Here is a 19,214-nt window from a genome sequence, read left to right as displayed (position 1 = left end):
GAAGAATGCGGAGTACTTGGCAGTGGTTATTTTCGGCCATGCGCCTCATCTGGTGGATTTAAAGTTGGAGGGGGACCAGGTGCAGTGTGTGGGTTGGAGGCTGGACGTGGGACTGTATAGGATCTTGGGTTCTGTGCGAAGATTTAGGGGGCCATAAAGAACTATGTTGAATGTTCTCTCCGTCTGTGGTGTGAGAGGCAGTGATTAGAGGGGAGATCATCTCATACAAGTCATATATAGCTCGGGAGAACGGGCGGGCGTGCTGGGAGGTAGTGGACAAAATTCTGGGTGCAATAGGGAGTACGCAAATAACCCAACACCAGAGCTCTTGGCATGCAGGACAAAGCTGCAAATGCAATTTGACCTACTGTTCACGTGCGACAGCTGCGGCACTTAAAGAGGATGGTACAGGAGTATGGGGGAAAGGCTGGCCGCCTGTTCGCTCATCAATTATGGTGACAAGAGGCTGCCAGGGAGATTGTGCAGGTGCGGGAGCTTGGGGGTGGATTGGTCTCTACCCCAGAGAAAGTTAATGATGTGTTTTGTTCCTTCTATGAGGGGCTTTACATGTCAGAGCTCCCAGATGATGAGCAGGAGATGGCTGAGTCCTTGGGAGGGCTTGGAGTTTCCTCAGGTGGAGAAAGAGCACCAGGAGGCATTGGAGGCGCCAATGGAGTTGGAGAAAGTCCGTAGGGTTCTGGATAAGATGCAGACGGGGAAGGCGTTGGGGCCTGATGGGTTCCCGGTAGAATTTTGCAAGAGGTTTGCGGAACAACTGGCCCCATTTGTGTTGGGGATGTTTAACGACTCATTGGCGCGGGGGTCCCTTCCAGAGACATTGAAGCAGGCAGCCATTTCCCTCCTTCCGAAAAAGGACATGGACCTGACACAGTGTGTGGGTCGTACTGCCCATATTCTCTGCTTAATCATTGATGTGGGCCATTTGGCTGAAATCGTAGTGTTGAGGTTAGAGCCCTGCCTCCCAGGGGTAGTGGAGGAAGATCAGACGGGGTTTGTACAGGGCAGAAAGCTGTCATCCAACGTGAGGCAGTTAGTTAATGTAGTTCTTACATCGGAGGGGGGTCAGAACAGGAGAATATTGTGTCTCTGGACGCTAAAACGGAATTCGATAGGGTCGAATGGAGCTATTTGTACATGATTTCAGAAGTTTGGGATTGGGCCTGGGTTTGCATCATGGGTTCAACTGTATATGAAGTGTTGGCTGCTAGCGCTCAAACGAACACCATGAATTTTGGGTTGTTAAGGCTGCACAGGGGGATGAGGCAGGAATGTCCTATGTCTTCTCTTTTGTTCGTGTTGGCAATCGAACCATTGGCAATTGTTTGAAGGCCACAGACAAGTGGAGAGGAATTGTGAGGGGTGGAGTAGAGCATAACCTATATGCAGACGACCTTTTGCTGTACGTAAGGAATCCAGGGCCAGTTATGGGGGAGATAATGGGGATAGTGAAGAGGTTTGGTTCCTTTTCAGGATATAAACTGAATGTTGGGAAGAGCAAATATTTTGTGGTTAGCCCTCTGAGTGAGGGCTGCTGGGTTGGGGGATTGCCATTCCACCTGCCGGGGGTCAGTTTTTGCTACTTGGGGGCTCAGGTGGCCCAGGATTGTCCCCAACTTTGCAATTTGAATGTTGCAAGCTTGGCAAGCAGAGTTAGAGTGGACTTGCAGAGGTGGGGACAGCCTTCCACTGTCACTGATGGGCCGAGTTCAACTTATTACAAAGAATATTTTGCTACGATTTGTGTTCTTATTTCACTGCCTCTCAGTATTTCGGGAGATCGAGCAGCTCAAAATGGGCATCACATGGGTGGGAAGAACACCTCAGATTCGGAGAGGGGTCCTCCAGAGGGAAGGCAGGTGGGAGGATTGGCGCTGCCAAATTTGATGTATTATTATTGGGCGGCCAATGTGGAGAAGGTGTTGGGGTGGTTTGGGGACCAGGAAGTTGGCTACGGATGGAGTCGGGGGCATGTAAAGGGACTGGCCTGAAGGCGCTGGTGATGGCATCGTTGCCGTTTTCTCCAGCGAAATATTCTGTAAATCTGATGGCAGTCTCCACATTAAAAATGTGGCAGCAGATCCATCAGCATTTTAAGCCGAGGGCGGTGTCAAGGCGGGCTCCAATCTGTAGGAGCCATGGGCTGGATTCTCCGCTCCTGAGGCTAAGTGCCGATGCCAATGGACGATCCGTGGTGTTTCACCACAAGGAAACCAGCGCGAAACCCGCACCGATTCCGCCATCAGTGAGGGGCTAGCACCGGCGGCGCGTGAAACATCCGCAGAACGCGGCGAAAACAATTGGAGAATCACCGGGTTGTGTTGGACATGCGCAGGGCTGACAAGCTGCAACCACGCGTATGCCTACAGCCTCCGCACACGCCTCGATCGCGCTGGAAAAGATGGTGCCGGTTGTGCTGGTCCACGTACCCACCCACCGCAACCCCACAGCCCACCTCCTGGCCACCCCCCACCACTCCCCCCCAGCCCTGGTACGGATCTATGGAGAGTGTGGCTGTGCTGGACAATGTGCGCACGCTCCCTTTCTCTCCGCAGCTGCCACGCCGGGCTCACGACCGCTGAGACTACACGTGGCCCGCGCCATTGGGAACTCGGCCCCTCGGAGGCGGAGCTTCGTGGGTGTTCACACTAATGACATTCCAACGGGGTTGCGACTGCGCGTGGCGTACTTCTCGATGACGCCGATTTGGAGGGGGCGGAGCATCGTGACCTGTCGTCAAACTGGCAGCTGCCGCGAGGTCGGCGTCGGGAGCCATTCTCCGCCTGATCGCTGTTCCGGATTTCAGCGTCGGTCAACAGAAAATCCAACCCCATATGTTTTAGCCGGCGAAATTGAATGTTATATTCGGAGGGTGATAAGGGGGCTGGAGAGGGTGATCGGTCTGTTTTTGGAGAGGTGTGTTTTTAAAATTTAAAGTACCCAATTATTTCATTCCAATTAAGGAGCAATTGAGCATGGCCAATCCAACTACCCGGCACATCTTTGGGGTGTGGGGGTGAGACCCACGCAGACACAAGGAGAATGTGCAAACGCCACACGGACAGTGACCCAGGGCCGGGATCGAACCCATGATCTTGGCATCGTGAGGCAGCAGCGCTAACCACTGCACCACAGTGCCGCCCTGGAGAGACAGTTGCGAGTTGAAAGGAGTTGAAAGAGACAGCAGGGCATTTGGGACCAGACATGTTCAGATATTTCCAGGTGCGGGACTTCGTTCGAGGCATTTCCGACTTTCCCGGAGGCACCGCCGTCGATCTTGCTGGAAAGGATACTTTTGTGTGCGGGGCCGGAGGAGCGCAGCATATCTGGGATATATGGGTGGATCTTGGGGAAGAGCAGTTTTCAGTAAATGCGGTGAAGGCCAGTTGGGAGGAGGAGTTGGGACCTATTTTGGAGGAGGTGGTGTGGAATGAGTCCCTTCGTGGGGTGAATGCTACGTCATTCTGCGCCGAGGTTGAGCTTGATAGAGCCAAGGTGGTGTTTAGGGTGCACCTCACCGGGACAGGTTAAGTCGGTTTTTTGAGGGGGCCGAGGGTAAGTGCGAGCGGTGCTTGAGAGGACCTGCTCACCACAGGCACATGTTCTGGTCCTGTCTCAAGCTGGTGGATTTTTTGGGGTCCTTTTTCAGCGCCATATCGGCAATACCAATGTTGACTTAGAACCCTGTCTGTTAGCTGCCGTATTCGGAGTGTCGATTAACCGGAATTGAGGACGGGAGCAGCGGCGGATGCTTTTGCATTTGCATCGCTGTTGGACAGGTTGGTGACTTATATTGCTGAGCTGGAGGCAGGCAATGCCACCCATTGCAGCAGCATGGGTGGGTGATTTGATGGAATTCTTGTACCTTGAGAAGGTTAGGTTCACAGTGAGGGGCTCGATTGGTGGGCTCTATCGTAGATAGCGGCCGTTTATCTCGCATCTGGTCACTGTTAGCGGAGGGGAAGGAGGTTGGTGTGGGGAGGGGGAATTATTTGGGTTGCATGTCTGCTATTGGGGTTCCTGTTACTGTTGTTGCTTGTAATTCTTGGTACATGCATTGGTGCAGTTTAGTTTTGTAAATTTTTTGATATAAAATGTTAAAAGTTTTTTAAAAGTATATATTTTTTAAATGATTTAAAAGCAATGTGGATCAGCTGAGAATAAAAGAGTGTTTTTTCTTTGAGTTCAGTCAAGTTCAGTTCCATACAGCAATGGAGTAGGATATGAATCACACCTGCTCGGCAAAAAACCTGAATCCTTTGTCTTCTCGAATACATTCGTATGTTTCTCCAAGCACTGGATTAAAGGGTTTAAATGTAGCTCTGTAATATGTTGTGGCATATCCTGAAACTGCAAACGTAGCAACCATAACCTAGAAATTAAGGACAGAATGAAGATGGGAATGGATAAAGTCATAAAAACATACAATAGACAGAAATTCACAAATGATCATAACTTCAGTTACACGGGGTGGAATTTTCCCAAAGTCTGGTTGAGCCCGAAAACCGGCGTGTATCTCTACAGATGCACAGCCGAGTTCTCACTCCAGATTTTCTGGCACTCAGTGCACAGAAAATCTGTGGGCATCATCACTCTGGTGGGTGGGGCCTGATAAAGCCAGAAAGGTTAGCACCAGAGAGATCGGGGCCCAACTTTAAAGGGCGCACCAATCTGTGCTGAAAATAAACATCCCCCCACCCCCATACACAGGCAAACCTCCCTCAAGCATTAGGACAATCTCCACCCCCCCCCCCCCCTCGCCCCCTCCCCAAGCATCAGGGCAACCCCCACCAGGCATTCCCCCATAGTCATCGCCCCTTCTCCCTCACAGGCCAGCTTGGCACTGCCAGATTGGCACCAGGGTGTCACGGCACTGCCCAGACATATCCCTCATCACCCGGGGGCTGGACTTATGTGCACCCTCGCCGTGGTCATCATGACTGGTCTCTGTTTTTGAAAACCAGTAGTGATTTGCGCTGGCATGATTGGGTTCGATGGGACAATGCGGTAAGGGTGAAAGTAATGGTGTAAAGCCCTTTTATTACATTAAAATTTATTATACAATATGCTAATCAGGTCCACGCCCTTCCTGGCTGTGAACCAGATTGCTTCATCAAAGGGGGGGGGGGAAGAAGATCACAAACGGAAATCCTACTGGCGCAAATCCCATTTTGGGCCTCTCGTGAGATTTAGCAGCCATTAGGTGATTTGCGCCCATGGCTAGCATGGCTGCTAAATCAGGGCCATAATATTTATCAGTCTATGTTTTTTTCCACAAAGCCACGGAGGTCAAATAACCAATAATGGTACAGGAATAAAAATTCTAGTTCAGGGTTTCAGTTTTAGACCCCAGTGGGAAGATAATATGGAGTTTATTCCTACAAATTGTGTTCTAGTACGCTGCATTTTAACTTACAATATTAGCATTCACCTTGTGATATTAAGTTCGATATGGCAATAGTACAACAGTTACTATCTCTGTTTTAATACTGACAGCAACATTACTTATCAAATATTGAATTTCACAAGGATCAACCTCTAAACAAAAGGAATGAATCGGAAAAAAAAGTAAAATGTTTAAATAAACAAGGGCATTCAGTTAAGAAAGCAAAAGGATGACTCTGCTGTCTATTACCATTCTATCATATGGATCATCTGTTTCAGCAGCCTTGTCTAACAATTCAGAATATTCCAATTCTTCACATAGATGCTGCAGAGTATTGAGGGGTTCATTCAGCTCAACTGGCATGGAGACCTTGGATAGGTCCTTTCCAATGTTATTTCTTAAAATATTCCACAGGTTGATGCTACTGGTATCCGGTGATGGTGCCGAAAGACATGTACGTCTGCCATTTTGAAATGCACCGCTAATGAGCTCGCCATTAGATACTGTAACAAGATAATCAGACATATAATTAAAGCGTCATTCTTATAAATTAAATCAAAATATTAACTAGCATTTCCTTAATTTTATGGATATCTAACATTTAGTACTTGTGTTTGCTATAAATAATATAGTGAAATAAGGGACACATCAGCAATGTTCCCTTGTGTGTGCAAGGCCACCCAGCAATTTGGAATATATCAAATGTTAAAATGAACAGGCTGCTCATAACGGAGTTCAAAAGGGATCGGGTGGGGGATGAGCATCAAACTCCAAATGCAGAAGCTTGAGCCACTTTGGAAAAAACAGGATTAAGTGCAAAAGTGCAGGAAGTGAAGAATGTGTGATTGGAGGAATAGAGAGCTTAGGCTTCGTGGGAATGGGAAGGAAGGGGAAGTGTGTCTAGAAGTGAGCAGTGCAAAGTGAGAAGGGCAGGAGCTCAGGAGCCAGACAAGACCTCGAGAAGACCAGAAGAGGTTGTGCTTCAGAATGTGATGGCAGTCTAAGTCATTGGTCAAGGCTTGTGAGGGTTGAGACTCGGGCTCATTCCTTGGTTACAGAGTCAGCCTGCGATGAAAGGGGAGGAGCTGAGCTGGCTGAAAGTGATCACAGAATTCACAACATTGCTACGGCAGAGAAGAAGCCAATTTAACCCATCGTGTTAGCACCAACTCTCCGAATGAGCAATTCACCTACCATCATTCTCCCACCACCTCCCTTGCACATTCTTCCTTTTCACATGAAAACTAGTTCCCTTTTCAATTATTCAACTGAATCTGCCTCCCTCTACCACATTCTCAGATAATACATTCCAAACTCTTACCACTATCTGCATTAAAAGTTTTTCATATCACTTTTGCTTCTTTACTAATTACTTTAAATCTGTGCCCTCGTATTTGATCACTTCACAAATGGGGACAGCTGCTCCCCATCTACTCTGTACAAACCCTGCATGATCTTGAATACTTTGAGCAACTCTACTCTCAGCCTTCTTTTCACCAAGGCAAGCAGTCCTAACTTCTATCTTCAGAACTGAAGTTCCTCATCCCTGGTGTCATGATATTCAGGTAAACATAATGGTGCAAACACACATACACACTGATGGACAGATCAACGGACCAATCAATATACACACAACACAGCCAAGAGCATACACACTATAAAACGGGGAACACGACACTTCCCGGGCATTCCAGCAGGAGACAGCTCAGGGCACAGAGCTCACAAGCCACTCCGACATCCACCATGTGCTGAGTGCAACTCCAAGATAGTGTTAGGAATAGGTCCACAGATTCAAGGGTTATGATCGAACCACAATAACCAGTTTACCATTGTAAATATATGTTAGTAATAAAACTGAGTTGTACCATCCGCAACCGTGTTGGTTCGTCTGTGTAGCAGAGCACCCAACACAACACCTGATACCATTCACGTGAATATTTTCGCACCCTCGCTAATGCCATCACATCCTTCGTAAAATGCAGTACCCAGAACTGGATGCAATATTCTACCGATGGGGCCCATGCAGCATCTGGCTACCAACCCTGGTGTTGTTCAAGACTCAGGTGTGTCCTTCATGCAGCAATGGCCCAGGATTCAACTTGGAGTAAAATGTTCCAGAAGTCCACCGTAAATAAAGGTCACAAAGCCAGTGGGCATGGCCCATGATGGTCAGATAAATGCACAGTCTGGGGTGAAGTTCTTCAATAGATTTACTCAATGAGCATCTAATATCTAATGATGGGTAGGCTTATGATGCAAATTAGTCTGCCCATCAAATATATGGAAAATTGACAATGAAAAATGCCTTTATTTGAGCCACATAAAACAGAGGTTGATTGAAGCTGTCTGCGTTCCAGGATCCTTCGGCCTCCCAGTCATGTGTTTCTTGGCAGCGGGAGGTGGTGCGCCATTTTCTGGTGGTTGGATTCTCTGCTCCCACTGCTGTCACTAGGAATTCCCATTGAAGCCACCCTACGCCATCTGGAAACCCATGGGTCAGGGTACATTTTCGCCGAATCCAGAGAATCCCGTCGCCAGCGAACGACTGGGAAATTCTGGCACGGGTTTTATGAGCTTCACTTCATTGTTTGCCAAAATGGTTGGAGGAGGGGGAGAATGGGGAGTGTGAGGAGGGGGAGAATGGGGAGTGTGAGGAGGGGGAGAATGGGGAGTGTGAGGAGGGGGAGAATGGGGAGTGTGAGGAGGGGGAGAATGGGGAATGTGAGGAGGGGGATAATGGGGAGTGCGAGGAGGGGGAGAATGGGGAGTGTGAGGAGGGGGAGAATGGGAAGTGTGAGGAGAGGGAGAATGGGGAGTGTGAGGAGGGGGAGAATGGGGAGTTTGAGGAGGGGGAGAATGGAGAGTGTGAGGAGAGGGAGAATGGGGAGTGTGAGGAGAGGGAGAATGGAGAGTGTGAGGAGAGGGAGATTGGGGAGTGTAAGGAGGGGGAGAATGGGGAGTGTGAGGAGAGGGAGAATGGGGTGCGCGTGAGGGGAAGCAATGGACATGTGAGGATAGGAAGGTGATGTGAGGAGAGGGGGAATGAAACATGTGAGCACTGGGAGAATGAGCTGTATGAGGAGGGGAAGAATGGGAAATGTGAGCACGGGAAGAATGGGCTGTGAGGAGAGGGAGCATGGGAGCAATGGGAGGAGAGCAATGTTTCCTGTAAGGTACACATGCACACATGCTTGTAGGATTTCCTTGTTTATAGAAATAATTTAAAATGGTTGCAACCATAGAAACCATTTCATTGCATTACTAATAGTCATAAAATGCATGGACCTGATAAGGAATCAATTAAATATTAACTGAAATACAGTTTCATTACTCAATTGTTCATAATCACCCATAATTTATATATTGAAAAGTATCCCTCAAGGATCTGGGAAGCATAAGTAATTATATTTTAAAATTCAGTTGCCCTTCTTTGAGACATCACTATTGTATTAGAAATTAAAATTTGTGTCAAGTAGGAATGATGTTCATTAAATTCAAACTCCCTTCCAATTGTTTCAGTAGGCAGATAATTATCTACTTTGAAAAATCTAAACTAAGCCATATAAAAGAGGAATTTCTCAGTAGATGGTATCGGACCATCTCCATCTTTACACCCTACTACCTTAGCCTGTCCCAACTTAGTTCCTCCTTGTCCCTTCTTTGCAATACCTTTGTCATCCCTCTCTGAGGTACCCTCAATAATGATGCTTAGAAATTAAACTGTAAAGAAGGCTTTATTAGGCTAATAACTATGCTACAGATTTGGACGAGAGCTGACTGCTATACAGACCATGAGGCAGGCCTTTATGTATGGCTCCCAGATGGGCGGAGCCAGAGGCGGAGTCCCCTGGGTTCCAAGCCTGGTCTTAAAGGGGACATCACCTTACACGATGATAAGGCAGTAACTGTTCATCACATTCACCCCCTGTTTAAAAAGGAGTCCGGCGGGGGTGAAGTGCCATCATAGGTCCATCCGTCTCGGCGGCCGGATCGTCCTCCTCGATCTCCTCAGTTCGGGCGGTGGTGCGGCGGGCACGGACGTCCCGGTTGAGGGCACATCCGGGAGCACAGCGGTCGGAGCTTCGGTCCGGGTCGGGGCAGAGGAACTAGGCAGGGCCAGGGGTAGCGGAGCCGGCGGGGTGTGTAAAGGGGGGGCGCAAGGATTTGTGCATGTGTACCGGGAGAACTCATCGATCACGGTGAGGAAATAGGCATAGCGGTTGGTGGATGAGAGGGGCCCCTTGAAGTCCACGCTCAGTCGCTCAAAGGGGCCCGAGGCCTTCACGAGCCGAACCTTGTCTGGCCGATAGAAGTGCGGTTTGCACTCCGCACAGACCTGGCAGGCCCTGACCATGGCCTTGACCTCCTTGGTTGAGTAAGGTAGGTTGCGGGACTTGATGAAATGGACGAGCCGGGTAACCCCCGGGTGGCAGAGGTCATTGTGGATGGCTTGCAGGCGGTCCTCCTGAGCGTTGGCGCATGTGCCGCGGGACAGGGCATCTGGGGGCTCGTTGAGCTCCCCTGGACGATACTTGATATCGTACGAGTAGGTGGAGAGTTCGATCCTCCACCTCAAAATTTTATCGTTTTTTATTTTGCCCCGTTGCGTGTTATCGAACATATAGGCGACCGACCGTTGGTCGGTGACGAGGGTAAACCTCCTACCGGCGAGGTAGTGTCTCCAGCGCTGCACAGCCTCCACAATGGCTTGTGCCTCCTTTTCGACTGCAGAGTGTCGAATCTCGGAGGCGGTGAGGGTTCGGGAGAAGAACGCTACTGGTCTGCCTCCTTGATTGAGGGTAGCAGCCAGGGCGATGTCTGATGCATCGCTCTCTACCTGGAAAGGGATGGTTTCGTCCACCGCGTGCATGGCGGCCTTGATGATGTCGGCCTTGATGCGGTTGAAGGCCAATTGAGCCTCAGCCGAGAGGGGAAAAGTGGTGGTCTTTAGGAGTGGGCGGGCTTTGTCCGCATACTTGGGGACCCACTGGGCGTAATAGGAGAAAAGCCCCAAGCACCGTTTGAGGGCCTTGAGGCTGCGGGGGAGAGGGAGTTCCTTAAGGGGGCGCATGCGGTCGGGGTCGGGACCTAGGACCCCGTCTTCCATGACATAGCCGAGGATGGCCAGCTGGGTGGTGTGGAAAACGCATTTGCCCTCGTTATAGGTCAGATTAAGGGCTCGGGCGGTCTGGAGGAACTTTTTGAGGTTAGCGTCATGGTCCTGCTGATCATGGCCGTAGATGGTGACATTGTCCAAGTACGGGTATGTAGCCCGCAAACTGTACTGGTCCACCATTTGGTCCATCGCCTTCTGAAAGACGGAGACCCCATTTGTGACACCAAAGGGGACCCTGAGGAAGTGGAAGAGCCGGCCGGCTGCTTCGAAGGCAGTATAGGGGCGGTCTTTTGGTCGGATGGGGAGCTGGTGGTAGGCAGATTTGAGGTCGACCGTGGAAAAGACTCGGTATTGGGCGATCCGATTTACCATTTCCGCGATGCGAGGAAGGGGGTACGCATCAAGCTGCGTGAATCGGTTTATGGTCTGGCTATAATCCACAACCATCCGTTTCTTCTCCCCGGACCGGACTACCACCACTTGCGCTCTCCAAGGGCTGTTGCTAGCCTCGATGACCCCCTCTCCCAGTAAACGCTGGACCTCTGACTTGATAAAAGCCATATCTTGGGCACTGTAGCGCCGGCTCCTGGTGGCGACGGGCTTAGTCGGGAGTGAGGTTAGCGAATAGCGAGGGGGTGCGACTTTCAGTGTCGCAAGGCAGCACACCGTGAGTGGGGGCAAGGGTCCGCCGAACTTCAGTGTCAGGCTTCGGTGGCTGCACTGGAAATCCAGTCCGAGCAGCAGGGGGGCACAGAGGTGAGGGAGGATATAAAATTTGAAACGGGTGTATTTGGCACCCTGGATCGAGAGATCCGCAATACAGTACCCCGTGATTTGTACCGAGTGGGACCCAGATGCGAGGGCTATGGTTTGGGATGTGGGATGGGTGCGTAGGGAGCAGCGCCTTACCGTTTCAGGGTGGATAAAGCTCTCCGTGCTCCTGGAGTCGAAGAGGCATGCAGTGTCGTGCCCGTTGACCTGGACCTGCATCATGGAGTTCTGCAGGTGTTTTGGCCGAGTTTGATCGAGGGTGATCGCACCCAGTCGCGGGTAGTCGGAGTCGTAAAATGGCCGCTGCCATTGGTCGCACGTGTCGGGTCGAGAAGATGGCCGCCGACCAGATGGCCGCTCCCATGATTCGCACGAGGCTGATGACGCGTCAGAAGAGGACGTGTCGGGTCGGTGCGCAGCAGCATTGCGAGGCCTGCGGGCCCGAGAGCCTGATTTTCGGACCGGCTGTTCTTTGTTTTTCTGGCCCCTGGGTCTGGCCAGGCAGACCCTCGCAAAGTGCCCTTTCTTCCCGCAGTCGCTGCAGATCGCAGAGCGGGCTGGGCAGCGTGGGGGTGGGTGCTGGCCCTGCCCGCAGAAGTAGCAAGGTGTGCCCCCATGGTGAGCGGGTCGCCGCGTGGCGCTGGCCTGTAATACGGGCGAGTCTGAGGAAGTCCGGGGGGGGGGGCTGGCAGAGTCCGCGGGGTGCGTACCCAAGTTATGTCGGGCCACCTCCATCGAGGAGGCGAGCGTTAGCGTCTCCTGGAGGTCTTTTGCCCCATTTTCGAGCAGTCGCTGCCGGATGTAGGTCGAGCGGATGCCGGACACGAAAGAATCTCTGATGTGCAGGTTCATATGGACTTCCCCTGTCACATCCTGATGGTCACAGTCCCTGGCCAGCGCGGTGAGTTTCTCAACAAACTCGTCGAGCGATTCCCCCGAGCGCTGCCGGCAGGTAGAGAGCAGATGCCGGGCGTGCACCTCATTGACGGGTTTGACAAACCGCTTGCGGAGCAACTCCATCGCTTCCTCATAAATCGTCGCCTTTTCGAGCGTGGCGGAGATTCTGTGACTAACCCGGGCGTGGAGTAGGCGCAGCTTGCGTGGCCCCAGGATGGGAGTCTCTGAGGAGTCCAGGTAGGCCTCGAAGCACCGCAGCCAGTATTAAAAAATGTCCTTTGCCTCCGACGTTCGTGCTTCCAGATTGAGCTTCTCTGGTTTTAGGCCTGCGTCCATCCTGAATCTAGTTTAGCCTAATAAATTGAGGTACCCTCAATAATGATGCTTAGAGATTAAACTGTAAAGAAGGCTTTATTAAGCTAATAACTATGCTACAGATTTGGACGAGAGCTGACTGCTATACAGACCATGAGGCAGGCCTTTATGTATGGCTCCCAGATGGGCGGAGCCAGAGGCGGAGTCCCCAGGGTTCCAAGCCTGGTCTTAAAGGGGACATCACCTTACATGATGATAAGGCAGTAACCGTTCATCACACTCTCCCAATCCGATTTGCTCCATGAACTTCTCTTTGGTTTCTTCAAGTGCCTGACTTTTACAAAGCTCTTGATGACTCAGTAATTTCCTCTTCTCCATTTCAAATATCTTATATTGGGGCTGGTTTAGCACACAAGGGGCTGGTTTAGCACACTGGGCTAAATAGCTGGCTTTGAAAGCAGACCAAGGCAGGCCAGCAACACGGTTCGATTCCCGTACCAGCCTCCCCGAACAGGCGCCGGAATGTGGCGACTAGGGGCTTTTCACAGTAACTTCATTTTAAGCCTACTTGTGACAATAAGCGATTTTCATTTCATTTCATATTGCCAATTTGTCCTGAAATGTCTACGTCCCAATTCCCTTTAAAATGGATGTTGTTGTTTTTTCAAAAAACCTGCTCTATTCTGTCAAACTAACACGCTAAGTAAAACTAGCACTTTCTTTCTAATGTCCTTGTAGGTATCAACATTAATATCTCCATGGTTACCTATACCACCAATTGCTTTCAAGTCCCACGTATCTTGGGCTGGATTCTCTGTTTCTGAGGGTAAGTGCTGACGCCGTCGTGAAAACTGTGGAGTTTCACGAGGGCCAAAACGGCGCGACAGGTGAAACTATTCAACCGCTCCAAAGGGGTGCACGGGCGACACAGGAAATGCCACACTTTTCACGCTGAACGGCGGCGGATTCGCCGGTTCCATGATTGCCGCACAGCTGCAGCCGCACTAAAGGGATTCACCGTTGCAGCCAACATAGCTGGAAGGAGAGCAGCACCTTCCGAGATGCTGAGTTGGAGACCCTCATGGATGCCGTGGAGGAGAGGAGGATGGTGCTGTACCCTGGCCCAGGAGGAAGGTCCTCAGGCGGCACCATTCGCTGTGCCTGGGCGGATGTGGTAGAGACCATCAGCGAAGTCGCCCGGACTGCTATCCAGTGCAGAAAAAACTGCACGACCTCCTCAGGGCGGCCAGGGTGAGTATGCAGCACTGTGCCCCTGGCACCAACCCCTCTACGCCTGACACATGTGACCCGGACCCCCACACTGCCCCACAAGCCAGCACCCATGCCAGCCGCAATGGCCGGGTGCCACGCCCACTCATGCCATCAGCTACCCAACCCCTGGGCTGCATTCGCCGGACTGTCGGTGTTTGTGTTTGCCCCACCCAGGACAAGGCCTCACACAACCGCTGTGAGCGGGAGAAGACTGGAGGGGGACCACCAGACCTGCGGCTCCTCACCGTACCCAAGCAGAGGGCACTGGATGTGGTCGGCGGCCTGGAGGAGAGGAAGGTCGCCGACGCAGAGGTCGGCGGCGCGTGACGAAGTCAGATGCCCTGCCTAGTTGCGGATCCACATGACACATGCGTGCCGCCCCCCCCCAACCTCTCACCCCCCCCATAACCCCTTCACCCCCCCAACCCCTCCCCACACCCCCCCAACCCCTCCCCACACCCCTCACGCCTCACCACCGTCCGGCTGTCCAACTATACATGGCGTCTTGTGTCTTACAGGACCTGCCGCAGATGGGCCTGGCCCATCCGGGGCCCCGCGCCCCAGAAAATGCCAGAGCCGGTGCCCCCCAGACGGCAGGGCACTGATGGGGAGAGCAGCCAGAACATCAGCCCTCTGCCCGTGACTCAGGAGACCCTGGAGTTCGGGTCAGAGGAGGACACAGACTTTCCGTCACAGCTGTCTCCTACACCCTTCACCATCTCAGAGACTATCACCTTTGTTGGGCACATTAGTGAAGAGGCTCCTGGGGCACAATCTGGTGCGCACCACACAGTTGGTCCGGTACAGCAGGTGGAGGTAGGAGCTGCTGAGGGGCCGGACGGTCGGAGGGCAGCCCGGCCCCAGCAACCAACTGCCGCCCAGGTGGATCCCGGGCTCCTGAAACATCCAGTACCATCCACAGTGGACGTGCAGTCAGAGACCCAGGGACTACAGGAGTAGATGATGGCCGGCTTCCAGCACCTGCAGGAGCTGGGTGTGATGCCGGTCATGCGTGCCACCCAGGCCGAAACCGCACAGGTGGCGTCCGCGATGGAGGCGACAGTGTCAGACATGGGTCAGCGTGTGCAAGGCCTGGGGCATTCTGTGCAGGCCGGGGCCGTGGCCCAGGACAGGGCTGCCCACTCACAGGCAACCATGATCCAGAGCCAGCTGGAGATTGCAGTGGTGCGCCTCAGCGTGGCCCAGTCACAGCAGGGCATCGCTGAGAGAATCGGCGGCATTGCCCAGACGCAGGCCGGCGTGACGCAAACACTATGAGGGACGCGACCCAGTCACTGGCTGACAACGCACAGACTCCCAGGGTGGTGGCACAGTCACATAGTGATGTGGTGCAGTCCCAGACAGAGATGACCCACTCCCCATGCTCCATGGCCGCGAACGTTCAGACCCTTGTCGAGACCAGAGTGGGCATCCAGGACTGGCAGCGCCAGGTGTCGGGGGGGGGGGGGGGGGGCTTAGGGGATGGCTCTGCTCGCACCCCCGTCCCATGGAGAAGCCCGAGGGCCATCTGGCACCCTGAGGGAGGAGGAGGTGCGGGGGCCCGTGTCGGTGACCCCCGCATGGGGAGGTGTCGGAACATCGCAGCTCCTCGGACCCCCCCCCCCCCCCCAAACCCCATCCCTGGTGCATCTGGTGGGCAGAACAGGGCAGCACCACACCACCCAGGATGCCCGAGGAGCAGCCGGGCCCATCCAGGAGACGCGTGCCAACGGGGACACTCGTCGCAGGGCATGAGTCACAGCAGGCTGCCTGCACTCCTGCTGTACCGTCTGGGGAACCACAAAGATGTAGTGTTAGGTCCGTAAGGCCAGAAAGTTAGACACCAGTTAAGTTGGCATGGGTGCAGGGCACAGTGTAGTTATAGGGGCTAGGGAACAGACTGTATACATCTGATCACAATAACACATATTCTCACCGTTCAAACCTGCCTTGGTGCTCTGTCTGATTGGTGTGGGGGTGGAGCAATCAGTGCTAGCCAGTAGGACTGGGGGTGGGGGGACTACCAAGGCTCAGTGGGGTGGTCTCCCCCTCCCTCCCAATCATCCCCGGCACCCCATCTCCAGCCTTTCGACAGGACTGTGTGATGGACTGACCAGTTCGCATGCAGGGATCACCCAGATGGAAGGTGCTACCGTGAACATGAGTCAGACATTGTCAAACGATGTGGAGCTCGGTGCACATCGCAGAGTGGGCTGTCATCATCCTCCATCCCATGGACCAGACCCGCTGTTACTGCCATCCCAGTGCCCCAGCTTGTAGGGCGGCAGGTATATATAATGGGTGTGCATGTGGGTGGTGGTGTGGGAGAAGAGGGTGTTCTGTGATGTGGGAGGTGAAGGTGTTCGGTGGTGTGGAAGGTGAGGGGTGTGGTATGGTGGTATCTGTGCCCCGGCCAGCGACCCCCCTCCCCCCCCTAATGTGTCAAACATGTCTCAACGAGGGCGGCCCGTGCGTGCTGGCCCTGGCAATAGTGTTGTGCGGCCTCCCGTGCCTGGCCAGGCCCCATGTCCCACTCATTGTCCCCCTCCTCATCTGATGAGGCCTGCCTTTCCTCCTCATCCTCCTCCAGCACATCGCCCCTCTGCTGGGCTATATTGTGGAGGACTCAGCAGACCACCACGATGTCCTTCCTGGCCTCGTACTGGAGGGCCCCTCCAGAGCGGCCCAGGCACCTAAATCGCATCTTCAAAGCATCTCTCGACCACAGCCCTTGTTGCACAATGGGCATCATGCATCATTGTAGCGGGTCTCCGCGTCGGTCTGTGGCCTCAGTATAGGCGTCATCAGCCACGGCCCAATGGGTAACCCCTGTCGCCCAGCAACCAGCCACGCAGCCCAGGGGGGAGGGGGCGGTGACCCTCGAACATGTCAGGGATCACCGAGTGCCCCAAGATGAAAGATTCATGCACACCGCCCGGGAATTGGGCGCAGACATGCAGGATCCGCATCTGATGGTCACAGGCCACCTGAATATTCATCGAGTAGTAGCCCTTCCTGTTGGTGACCAGCCCCACTTGACCTGGAGTTGTAACACTTTTAAATTAACCAATAATTCAAAGAAAAATACCCAAAGTCTTTGGCCCTTGGCTGCGTAATCATTACAGTCAGCAGGTTTGTAAATTTAGACACAATTACTTTTTATTAATAACAAGAACGATAATGGATATGCAACAAATACAACTGGTTAACTATTATCTAATTCCTAATCCCCCACTTTAACTTGCCCTCCCAAACTTTATACACACACAGACAAACAAACACAGAGATAAGAGAAGGGTAAAGAGTCTTTGTTCAAGATGGTTGTTTCTAGCACCTTTCTTCTGTTCAAACTTTGCTTTCAGTTCGAGATTTTCACTGTAGATTTATTCAGTTTCCTAAATATAGCGGTTTTCTGGATAAAACGAGGGAGAGAGAGAACGTCCTTTCCTTTTACCATCCAGGATTCAAATTCTGATTGAGAGTACCCAATTATTTTCCAATTAAGGGGCAATTTAGCGTGGTCAATCCACCTAGCCTGCGCATCTTTGGGTTGTGGGGATGAAACCCACGCAGATATGGGGAGAATGTGCAAACTCCACACGGACAGTGACCCAGCACCGCAGTCCCAGTGCTAACCACTGCACCACATGCCGCCCCTAAATTCTGCTTTCCTAAGGTCTCTGGAAATCGTTTCACCCAGGCAGGATCCAATCACCATCTGTAACCGGGCAGAATACAGCCTTTTGGCTCATTCATTGGCCACCATCCAACCAATTGAACGGTGTCCCACCCAATCTTGTGAGTGCCAAAATGTCCGAGTTTTGCTGATCAAAGTTAGCAGAGTGTTCTCTTTTGTAACATTTTTCCTCATTTCCCCATCTCTACTTATAAGATATATGTCCATTAAGCAGCCATATCGGGGTATTATCGGTAAGGACCTTTACACCTATGAAAGGGAAATCATGGCTTTATGAAAGAGAGATTGTGTTAAACAAATTTATATAATTATTTGAGAATGTAACAAACATAATAAAGGGGTTAGAAGTAATTATTTGGATTCCAAAAGGCGTTAAATGAGGTTCCATATAAAAGGTTTCTACACAAGATAAGAGCTTCATGGTGGTGGTGATGATACATTATCATGAATAGAGGATTGCTTAACAGAGATCAGAAAGTGGGACAAATGGATCATTTCCGGGGAGCTTGTTGAGGCCATGAGGCAATGTTGCCCCAGGGCAGCCATTGCCACAGAGTCCCTTCCCTGGGATTAACAGTGTAGAAAGCAGGGTCATTCCTGAGCCCACCAGGGGGCCACCAAGGTTCACCACCATGTGGTCTCTATACGCAGCTAGGGCCAGCGGGGGGCATTGCCATTGCTGCTGATAAAGTGCTAATGAAGGTGGGAAGGGATCCTTAATTGGCCACTTAAGTAGTTCAATTCAGCTCCGAGTAGAAGGGCTGTCTGCCACCCTTTCTGCCACTGACAAGCTGGCATGGCAGTGGGATGATAATAGGCACCTCCATCCAACGCTGCCAGCATCCCTGCCTTCTAGCCCATTGCCAAAGGGCTGGTAAAATCCATCCCAAAGAGTCTGAAAAGGGAGAGAGATAGGTGAAATGGGTGGGCAAAAACTGGCTCAATGGATATGTAGAAAATATGGGGTCATCCACTTTGGTAGGAAGAACAGAAAAGGAAAACAATGGGCAGGACTTTTCAGATGGCTTGGTTGCCCACCCCATCACACAAAGAGTCAGCAGGAAAAGCATCCCTGCTGATCACAACAGTTTCACATCCATTTAACTCTCCAAGGAGCATTAATTACCTAGAGACGCCCCCAAGAGGGACACCTGCCCCTCACCCATGCAGTGTCCCAAATCAGGGAGCTGCCTATCAATCTGATTGGCTGGTAGCTCTGTAGTCCCAGCACTGAAAACGGCAGCAGTGGCCAAGTCTACAAATACAAGCAGTCCCCTAGGACTAGGTAAGTGCAGGGGATGGAGAGGCCTCACGGCAGGGAGGGGAGGTGAGTCTAGCAAGGGTGGGAGATGGGTGGAGGGTTTGATGGAGAGGGCAGAGGGTAGAAGGGCCTGTGGGATAGACTTGGGGGGGGGGGGCTCCTTTCCGAGGCAGGATGATCTGCTGGGCTTTGCCCTTGCTCCTGAACTCCTCCAACCAGCCTGAAAATTGAAGTCAGGTGGCAAATGGCCCTTGCTGGCCATTTAAGGGCCTCAATTGGGACGAATGTGGGCAGGCCACCTTAGGTCTCGGCCCACGAATACATAAAGTTGAAAACAGATCAGTGGGTAGGCGTCGTGAAGGCCACCTGAGGAATTTTATGGGTCCCATCCCTACCTGCAAACTCACTGGCAGAGGAGTATAAATTCTACTCATTTAAATGAAGAGACTACAGAATGCTGCAATACAGAGGGATCTGGATG

General features: G+C 52.0%; 1 protein-coding gene across 4 annotated transcripts in view; it reads right to left on the bottom strand.

Moving 5' to 3' along the window:
- The window catches only part of osbpl6 (oxysterol binding protein-like 6), a 334,262-nt gene that overhangs the window by 57,840 nt on the left and 257,208 nt on the right, over window positions 1–19,214 (bottom strand). For all 4 annotated transcript variants that reach the window (XM_072477126.1, XM_072477154.1, XM_072477136.1 and 1 more), the window contains 2 exons: window positions 5,654–5,907; window positions 4,253–4,390 (listed from right to left, as the gene is read on the bottom strand). In XM_072477126.1, the coding sequence (XP_072333227.1) occupies window positions 4,253–4,390; window positions 5,654–5,907 (392 nt within the window). The remainder of the gene's footprint in view (window positions 1–4,252; window positions 4,391–5,653; window positions 5,908–19,214) is intronic.

The sequence above is a fragment of the Scyliorhinus torazame genome, chromosome 2 (assembly GCF_047496885.1).
Source record: "Scyliorhinus torazame isolate Kashiwa2021f chromosome 2, sScyTor2.1, whole genome shotgun sequence".
In the NCBI taxonomy this organism is placed as follows: Eukaryota; Metazoa; Chordata; class Chondrichthyes; order Carcharhiniformes; family Scyliorhinidae; genus Scyliorhinus; species Scyliorhinus torazame.
The sequence above is the reverse complement of the archived record's forward strand: the minus strand, read 5'-3'. Positions and strand labels throughout refer to the sequence as shown.